The sequence below is a fragment of the Myxine glutinosa genome, chromosome 11 (assembly GCF_964187855.1).
Source record: "Myxine glutinosa chromosome 11, kmMyxGlut1.1, whole genome shotgun sequence".
In the NCBI taxonomy this organism is placed as follows: Eukaryota; Metazoa; Chordata; class Myxini; order Myxiniformes; family Myxinidae; genus Myxine; species Myxine glutinosa.
Genome location: NC_136271.1, coordinates 2,434,645 through 2,444,791, shown reverse-complemented (window position 1 = coordinate 2,444,791; position 10,147 = coordinate 2,434,645). Strand labels below are relative to the sequence as shown.

Below are 10,147 nucleotides of genomic sequence, written 5' to 3'. Positions count from 1 at the left end.
GGTGGTGGGGAGCAAGGCCAGAGAGGAGTCGGTAGAAGACGGAAAGACCACCAACCTGCCTGCGGTGAGTGAGTGAAAGGCCCTTGGAGTTAGCTTCATCGCGGGAGATTCCAATGATTCTGAACGCTTTGGTTTCAACAGCGTGAAGCCGAGCTAGGTGTGAGGCAGGAGCACCAGCCCAGAGGGGAGAGCAGTATTCCATTGAGCTGCGGATGAAAGCCTTGTATGTGGTGAGGAGCTCAGGTGTGCTCAGGATTGGCTATGTGACAAGGATGAAATGTTGAGATTTTGATGAAGATCTGGATCCGGATCTGGATCTGATAATTTTTTAACTGATTCTTCATTATTGAGTGATAGGGCCAAAAACGATATGTTGCATGATATTTTAAAATGTTATGGACGAGTTTTGACTAAACTTGGTGGATGAGTTGGTTATGCGACAAGAACAAGCCAATTAGATTTTTGTTCAGGTCCGAATCCAGATCCGGCCTCTCGGTGGATACAAAACCTGAACTGTTCACCCTGGCGAAGGTATGCGCTCTACCGAGTGCCGTTCTAGTTTAATTTGATAATGGTCAGAATTCGTGAGCAACGTGATATGTGCATTGATTTGGCTGTCCAGATTTGTCCACCCCCACCTTCTTTGGGTATATAGGGTGATTTTGAAATAATTTTCATCACTCTTGAGAAGGGTTAGTGGATGGAAGTGGCTTGTCACTTGCTATTAACTGAAACATTGAGTAATTGTTTGTTTGTTCACCTAAATGTTGGAGAACATGTTGGAGGGAAGGAAGGGGTTGTAGTCATCATGCATTTGTTTGACTATACTCTCTACGGCAAGTCTTTGTGTGTGTGTGTGTGTGTGTGTGTGTGTGTGTGTGTGTGTGTGTGTACTTCCAGGAAGGTGCGGACTCTCGGTGTAGATGACGAAGTTTTGGATGATGCCTTTATCTGGGTAGAGCACAGCCGGAAGCTGCAGAAAGAGAAGGAACTGGCAGATAAAAGGGTTTGTTACTTTCCTTTGTTTTCCTCTGACCAAGCATTTTGTTGAGTGTGACAATGAATTGTGAGTAAACAAGATGGTATTCATAGAATACTTACCCTGCGCATTCAACTTGATGTGAGCCAACTTTTCTGTTTTTGAACATTTTTTTTCCCTGTGATCCAATGTGGCTGCCAGACCACATGAGCGATGACATCATAAATTAATATTCTCTTATATAATTTTTGTATAGATCACCCTCAATACATTTCAAGCTGATCAGACTAAGCGTTGTCCCTGTCGAATTATGACATCATAATTACGGCACCAATGACGTCATTGTTAACAACACCTATTCTCCATATGGAATTCTTTACAATGAGCCACGTTTCAATTTGTTCCATGGAGCGGTTTTGGAGATATGATCCACCACGCGGCAACCCGGGTTACCGCGTGGTGGATCATATAGAGGTGCAACGTTTTTTGTTTTTTTCCAAGATGGCGCCTGTACCATATGACCTATGATGTCATGATATAATCATTAAAATATTCTACAGGAGGAGACGCTCCTATGGTGAAAATTTAGTGTCCATCAGACCAACAGTTGCTGAGAATTTAAAAAAAATAATGATCGGATAAGTGTACTTGTCGAATTATGACGTCATAACAAAGGCGCCGATGACATCATCATTAACATATCTTATTTCTCTTGGGGAGTAGTTGACAATGAGCCAGGTCTCAAATCTTTCTATGGAGTGGTTTCAGAGATATAGAGGTGCGACGTTTTTCCAAGATGGCGCCTGTACCATGTGACCTATGACGTCATTATCATTAAAGTATTCGACATGAGGCGCTCCTATGGTGAAAATTTTGTGTCAATCGGACCAGTAATTGCAGAGAAAAAAAATCATATTTATCGAATAAAGCGTATTTGTCGAATTATGATGTCATGATGAAGGCACCGATGACATCATCTTTAACGTATCTTATTCCCCATGGGAAGTACTTCCTTTGAGCGGTTCGGGAGATATAGAGGTGTAACGTTTTTCCAAGATCGCGCCTGTACCACGTGACCGATGACGTCATAATTATGAATAAAATAAATTATACAGGCGTCGGTGCTCTTATAGTAAAATTTCGTGTTGATCGGACCAACGGTTGCCGAGAAAATGAACTTTAAAAATGCAGACACTACCCAACCGAATGCGTAAGTCCTGCTTTTGGCTTCGTGAGCTGTTTGGGTAATGATGGTCTGGAAGCACCTCCTGCTTGCTTGTGCTTGTTTGTGTGAAAATCTGGAAACAGTTCGTGGGAAACTATTCCCTGTCCCGCCAGCTTCAGTATTCAAACCTCTTTGTGTGATTAAGATTCTATACCTTTTTACCTCTTGTTGCTGGAGTAACTAGTGTTTATGCTTGGGTGTTTGTTTTTGGTAGGCCAAACTTCTCGAAGAGATGGATGAGGAGTTTGGAGTGAGCAACCTGGTCGAAGAGGAACTTGGGACACGGAAGAAGGTGGTTAGTTTTAATGAAGATCAATGTTGCAGATAATGCTTGAATTAAAATGTTTGATTGATGTAATTATTTTCTTCATTTTAAATATCAAATTCACATCTCTGGGATTTTTTTGAGGGCTGAGGGGAAAATAGGTTTCTTCTTCGTTCGTATGCAGCACAAGGCTGTGGTCTAGCGTCATTAGCTGAGTGCGTGGCCGTGCCATTGATGCAGTGCCCTCTGCTGGTTAGGGCAGGAATTAGTAATTTGTTCATGGTGCTGGTGATAACTCGCCTATTCTTCGCTAAGGACACCTTGGGACAGTGGGATCTTTAACATCCACCAAGTAATGCCAGCAGACGGGATACCCAGTTAAACGTGAACCCCGAGTGAATGCTCGGGGTGAAGACCAATGAAAATTTGGTACAATGGACCAACGGCCCCCCGAGTACCTTTAAAAAGTCTAATAAATTAATATACAGGGCCTTCAGAAAGTATTCACACCCCTTGACTTTTGTCCCCCGTCGCACAGTGGAGCGAAAGGGGGACTATGTTTTTCCCCTCCGTCCGTGTGTCCGTCCGTCCGTCCGTCCGTCCGTCCGTCCGTGTGGGCATGTGTGTGTGCGTGCGAAGTGAAGGGCCGAATTCTAATTTGGTGTGTGGGTGCAACCCACGTCAAAATCCAAGATGGCCGCCGCCATGTATGTCCGACGCCATGAATGTCTGAACCTTGTGAGCGGAATATCTTGAAAAATAAGCGAAGTACCAACTTCTAATCTGGTGTGTGGGTGTATCGAGGCATAAGGAAGAACGCTGTTGAAAATTTGGTCGCCACGTCCAAATCCAAGATGGCCGCCTTGCGTCTTCCACTTTGTCAACTCGCATCACTTCACCGACGGGGGACCTCGGCGTCACGCTTGTTCACATTTGATTGTGTTTTTTTTTGTTTTTTTTTTTGGAAACAGAATCGAGGCTCGTGAAAGAGCTAACATTTATTTCACAAACAAATCAAACAGACAAACAAAATATATAAAAAGAGGGAGCGGAAGACAAGATGGGGAGAGAAGCGGAAGCACACAAACACAACATTTGAGAGCAGGGAGATGTGTGTGGAGGGAGGGGGCTTGGGGGCAGGAGGCGTGGGAAGGGGGGGGGGGGGGGATGGGAGAAGTACAAAACACAAGGACACCAAGGACTTCCAGGACAGAAGTTGGTATTTCAAAAAAGTAGATTTGGGGTGAAATTAGTGGGGGTAGAAAAGATCAAGGTTTTGGATGGGGGAGGATAAGAGATGGTGGTGAACAGCTGTTTTAAAGACCTGGAGGGTGGAGTGGGATTGAAGAGAGTGAGGGAGTTTGTTCCAGAGGCCGGAGAAAAGAGGAGTGAAGGTGAGCAGAGAGTCTTGATTTTGGCAGTTTAACCATAAGAGGGTTGCAGGCAGATCTTGTGCGACCTGTAGGAATATTTAGGGGACAGAGCCCAGAGAGAGCTGGGGGGGGGCAAGGCCAGGGAAGAGTCGGTAGAAGACGGAAAGACCACCAACCTGCCTGCGGTGAGTAAGTGAAAGGCCCTTGGAGTTAGCTTCATCGCGGGAGATTCCAATGATTCTGAACGCTTTGGTTTCATCAGCGTGAAGACGAGCTAGGTGTGAGGCAGGAGCACCAGCCCATAGGGGAGATTGATTTGACATTTTAAGAGAATTTGCATATCTGGACACTAAATTCAACCCACCAAGTATTTTTGAGGTCAACATCGGCCAACAACTTATTTTAGGGATTTCGCAAGTATCATGCAATGCAGGACATATTTCTTCTTTGTCTGTCTGTGAACAAGATATCTCAAAGTTGTGGACGGATTTGGACGAAACTTGGTGGACAGGTTGAGTGTTTGACAAGGACTATTCGATTCGATTTTGGTGAAGATCTGAACATGGATTCGTATATGAGAATTATTTAATGTCTAAGTGATTCTTCACCATTGGGAGATAGGGCCAAAAACTATATATAGCAGGATATCTCAAAAAGTTGTGGACGGATTATTTTGATCAAATGTGATTCTGTATTGTGATTTTCTGGTCTACTCTGGGATATTAACCGTAAAGTGTTTACCTGGTGGAGGTTATGTTCTCTACTGAGTGCCATTCTAGTTATCTGTTTTTTTTTTTTTTTTTTTTTTTTCAAATCAAATGTTTAATTTTATACTTGCCACTGATAATAATAATAATAATAATAATGCATTTATTTTATATAGCGCTTTTCAGGAAGCCCAAAGACGCTTTGACAGAGTGCAAAACATAACGCATAGCAAAACATAAAGACAATTGCAAAAAAAGAAGAATCAATAGGGAAATATTCAAAGCACAAAGGAGGGAGAAGGAGAGGAGATAGTCAGGGGTTAGATGCTGTGGGTTAAATGTTGAATGCAGTGTTGAACAGGTGGGTCTTGAGTGATGTTTTGAATGTGGTGAGTGAGGAGGAGTCTCTGATGGTGTGAGGTAGCGAGTTCCAGAGGGTGGGAGCAGCGATGGAGAAGGCCCTGTCCCCCCAGGATCTAAATTTGGTCCGGATGGGGGGGGTCAGGAGGTTGGTACCAGCAGAGCGGAGGTTGCGGGTGGGAGTGTGTCTGGAGAGGAGGTCAGCCAGGTAGGATGGGGCCAGGTTATGGAGGGCTTTGTAGGTCAAGAGGAGGATTTTGTACTGGATTCTCTGGGAGATGGGGAGCCAGTGAAGCTTGTAAAGGACGGGGGTGATGTGGTCACGGGTCCGGGAATGGGTGAGTAGACGGGCAGCGGAGTTCTGAATGTATTGGAGTTTATTGGTGATTGTTGAGGGTGAACCATAAAGGAGGCTATTGCAGTAGTCCAGACGGGAAGTGATGAAGGCGTGGATGAGGGTTTCTGCAGCCACAGAGGAGAGGGATGGACGGAGACGGGCGATGTTTTTCAGGTGGAAGAAGGCTGTCTTTGTGATCTGTTTAGTGTATTTGTCGAAGGAGAGGGTTTGGTCAAAGATGATGCCAAGATTCCGGATGTGAGGGGAGGTGGACACTGGGAAACCGTCGATGTTGAGGGCAAAGTTATGGGTGGACTTGGTGAGCGTTTTTGGGCCAATGATGATTATTTCAGATTTATCACAGTTAAGTTTGAGGAAGTTGATTTGAAGCCAGGATTTTATTTCAGTGATGCAGTTTGTCAGGATAGAGTGGGTGGCGGTGGAGATGGACTTGGTGGAGATGAAAAGCTGGATGTCATCGGCGAAGCAGTGGAATTGGAGACCATGACGGCGGATTAAGTGACCGAGGGGGGACAGGTAAAGGATAAAGAGGAGGGGGCCAAGAACTGAACCTTGGGGGACACCTTGGGGGAGGGGAGCAGTGGGGGATTTGCAGTTATTGATGGAGATGAACTGACGTCTGTCAGAGAGGTATGATTTAATCCAAGAGAGGGCAGTGCCGGTAATGTTAAAGGTGGTTTCAAGTCGGGTGAGGAGGATGGTGTGATCGATGGTGTCAAAGGCAGCGCTGAGGTCGAGGAGGATGAGAATGTTGAGGTTGCCAGCATCAGAGGAGAGGAGAAGGTCGTTGGTGATTTTGAGGAGAGCAGTTTCAGTACTGTGGTTGGACCGGAATCCGGATTGGAATGTTTCATACAGGTTATTGGCAGAGAGGTGATGCTTGAGTTGAGTGGCTACAGCGCGTTCCAAAACCTTTGACAGAAAGGGTAGGTTGGAGATGGGTCTGAAGTTATTTAGGGTGTCAGGGTTTAGTCCAGGTTTTTTCAGAATGGGGGTAACAGCAGCAATTTTGAGGGATGGTGGGACGATGCCTGTAGACAGGGAGGAGTTTATTGTTGCAATGATAAGTGGAGAAAGAGCAGGAAGGGAGGCCTTGACAAAGCTGGAGGGGATGGGGTCAAGAGTGCAGGTGGCAGTTTTCATTCCGATGAGGAGTTCAGAGAGGTCAGTAGGGGAGACTGGGGAGAATTGAGACAGGGGATGGCAGGATAAGGGGGGGCAGGTGGTTTGAGGGGGAGCGGGTGCGGCGGTGGTCAAGCTGTTGTAGATGTTTTCAATTTTGCGTTGGAAGAATGAAAGGAAGGAGATGCAGTTGTCTATTGTGAATGACTGGGTGGTGGTGTTCAGGGGGCTGAGGAGTTTGTTTATTGTAGAGAAGAGTGCTTTTGGGTTTCCGGAGCCAGAGTGGATAATTTGAGAGTAGTAGGCGGAGCGGGCGCGGGAGAGGGCATCTTTATAGTGTTGTATGTGGTCCTTGTAGGCCTGGGAGTGAACTGTGAGACCTGTTTTATTGCGGAGTCTTTCAAGTTGGCGAGCACGAGTTTTCATTAGGCGGAGCTCAGGGGTAAACCAGGGAGCAGAATGGGTGAAAGAAACTGTTTTGGTTTTTATAGGCGCAATTTGGTCAAGGCAGGAAGAGAGAGTGTGGTTGTAGTAGTCAGTGAGGTCAGAAGGGGTGTGGAGGTCAACGAAGGGAGAAGTGGACATTTTTTCAGAGAGGGTCGATGAGAATGAGGCAGGTGAAAAAGCGTTTAGCTTACGGAAGTTGATAGTGCGATAATGCCTTGGTGCTGGGGTGGGGATGTTGATGGTCAGAGTGATGGCTAGGTGGTCAGAGAGAGTGAGGTCGGAGCCAGAGAGATGGTGCAAAATTAGTCCAGTAGAGCAGACAAGGTCCAAAATGTGACCACGGTTATGGGTAGGAAAGTTGACATGTTGAGTGAGGTTAAAGCAGGTGAGTAAATCAGTGAAGTCAGTGGTTAGCGTGGAGTCAGTGGAGTCCATGTGGATATTGAAATCACCAAGGAGGAGGATTGAGGGGGAGAGGGAACATAGCTGGGTCAGAAAGTAGGAGAAGTCAGACAGGAATGATGGGTGTGGTTTGGGAGGGCGGTAGACAACAGCCATGACTGACTGATCAAAACACTTTTTTGTTTCATTGTATACTTACTGATTATCTCGAGTTTGAAGATCTTCCACGGAATGAAAACATTATACACAAATACTTGGTAGTAGGCAGGTCTCCATTATACTTTCCGGTGAATTTTTTTTATGCGTCCGCCAATGAAGTCACCAGAGGCATTATGTTTTCGGTTTGTCCATCGATCCGTTCGTGCATCCGTGATAAGTTTTCTTTACTGCAATAACTTAAGAACGGCTGAAGGGATCCAAGTCAACCGTGGTACAGGTATGTATAATGATGTAAAGATGAACTGATGAATTTTGTGGCATGAGGTCAAAGGTCAGAAGTCATGTCAGGTAAAAATGTGATTCTTGAGAACATCTGAAGGGATTTAAACAAATTGGTACAAGTATGTATAATGATGTAATAATGTGGGTGGAGGTATATCGGGCGATGTCGTGACGTTAAAGTGTCGTGTCGAGTTTCCTTTCAATATTGAATCCAATTTTATAAATGTACTTCGTTTGCTGCTAACCATGATTCTGATGCAGGTGGTGAGATTGCTGAGTTTACATTCCGTTTGCTTTTGACTTTTAACAGGAGCAGTACAGTTCTCAACATCTCGGTGGACTAAAAGTGGAGCACTCGATGGAAACGTTTATAGAGGGCGAGAGGGTTATACTGACACTCAAGGACAAAGGTTTGAGAGGCTTCTTCCCAACACGTATTTTTACTTGTACGGCATAATCTCGGTGTAATGAGCATGCGTTAGGTATTGTTGCGGATTCGGGGGTCGGCTCTCCCCTTACCAAGGGGGGGGGGGGGGGGGTTAATCCCCTTGTCTTTTAAGCTGGCCGTCCCCCAATCCTGGAAATTATAACGTCACTTCCGGTCGGTATTAGCCAGGGTGATTGGTCAATGGAGTCCCAAATACCTGCTTACTAACCCGACCGTAAAGCGAGAAGATAACTCCCACCCGAGCCGCAGCGTTAATGGACACGCTGAGCGAAGCGAGCCACGACTCGGGCCGTTAACAAACACCAACCCGATCCTGAGCGGTTCCGAAATCGTGCCACAGGTACTAAATTGGAAGAAAAGACGGAGGCGATCGAATGAGAGGAAACCAGAGTAAGGGAAGAACAAAGAGTGGGTCTTTTAATTATTTACAAGAACCCAAAAGAAGAGGAAACGAAAGTAATATACAAGAACAAAAGGACACAGGGCTAGCTTAACTATGCAATCTTACTTACAACCCCGGACAAACAGACAGACTCACACGGTAGGGTAGTGGCAGGAGGAGAAGGTCCAAGCAGATGGTTCAGGCGATGGGATCCGGTCCAGGCTCCGGTCCGCGGCGAAGAATGGCAGGCAGCTTCGCGTGTCGTTGGCGCATGACCGAACCTTACATATGGCTAGGCGAGGGCTGGAATGCCGCATACGTAATATTTGTGCCAACTCACTCTCTCTCTCAACGTTCGTCTCAGGGGGTACCCTCGCGCAGATCTCATTACAATAAGCAAGGAGTCCGTGTCGCCGTTCTCTAACAATGGAGCCCCCTCGCGCAGTCCTTCCAATAGCCACGGTCCCCTTCGCAGTTCTCTCAAGCAGTCTTCCGCTTGCGCTTATATAACGCGCTTAGAAATCAATGCGCGCTCCGCCAGGCCACGCCCGTCGGTCAGTTTACATCAGCCCTGGTTGGCTGGTGGGGGCTTACCGGCCACGCCCTGGTGGTGAGTTGACGTGGCCACACCTCGTTCTTGGCGCTCCGCCCCCTTCTTCTCCAAGCTTGACCGCGTGCGTAATGGTGTTTGGAGCGAGCGCTAAGGCAGCGATGACGGCTCAATGCAGCGAACGCTGCTAACCCAGCCACGTGATAATTTGGAGAGAGAGAGTGCAAAATGAGTGAAATGGGGCCTATCTTATTTGATGAATGCAACGCAGATTCAACAATTGGGAACACCGCCTTAACTAAACACAGACTAAGGAAATAACTGAAAAGTTCCTATGGTGTCCTACGTGTTGCTTGTGGACCAACTATAGGTGCGACCTTTAACCTTTTAAATGACGAAATATTTACAAGAGTTATTATTTACAAGTATTTACAAGTGAGGGGTTCTCAAAACCGCAACAGTATCATTGATTTGATGTTGGTGAACGATACTTTTAGAGACTAGTTGTGTTAGACAATTTAACACATGATCTGACAAGGCAGCACAAATGACTAATTCCATGCCACCGAGCCAGAAAGGGGATGTCCGTGTATTTAAATGAGGGAGCAAAGTTAGCAGCTGAAGGAATCTTCTTATATTCGGTCTGCCAATGAAGATGGTTCAGGTCCAAGCAGATGGGACCCTAACCACATACGACTTAGTTTGTAGAAGAAGATTCTTATTCCTGTGGTCAGTGTGCCAGGTTTATGTAAGTTTTCAGCTTGGTTTGATTTTATTTCATGCGGTGAAATACCATGTGGGATTTGCCAGGAAGGCTAATGTTATTATCCCCATGCTTTTTGAAAAACATTGTGGTATATTGTAATCGGAAGTCTGGTGTTGGCCTAACGGTTAAGGTTCCTGGCTTGACATTGCAAGGTCCTGAGTTCAAGCCTCTGTCATGCCGTTGAATTAACACCAGGTTATACCAGGTTGACTCAGCCGGTCATCCTTCTGAGGTCGGCAAAATGAGTGCCAGCTTGCTGGGATGAATGAGCCAATCAGGTATCCTGCATCGGAGTGGCGACCCTTCCAGGATTGTGCCCAAT

The 10,147-nt window shown here is 46.1% G+C and overlaps 1 protein-coding gene across 1 annotated transcript in view; it reads left to right on the top strand.

Annotated features, from left to right (window-relative positions):
- Positions 1-10,147, top strand: part of SART1 (spliceosome associated factor 1, recruiter of U4/U6.U5 tri-snRNP) — a 146,340-nt gene that overhangs the window by 32,467 nt on the left and 103,726 nt on the right. Inside the window, exons 5-7 of the mRNA XM_068130054.2 lie at positions 901-1,006; positions 2,419-2,496; positions 7,990-8,089. Of these exons, the coding sequence (XP_067986155.2) occupies positions 901-1,006; positions 2,419-2,496; positions 7,990-8,089 (284 nt within the window). The remainder of the gene's footprint in view (positions 1-900; positions 1,007-2,418; positions 2,497-7,989; positions 8,090-10,147) is intronic.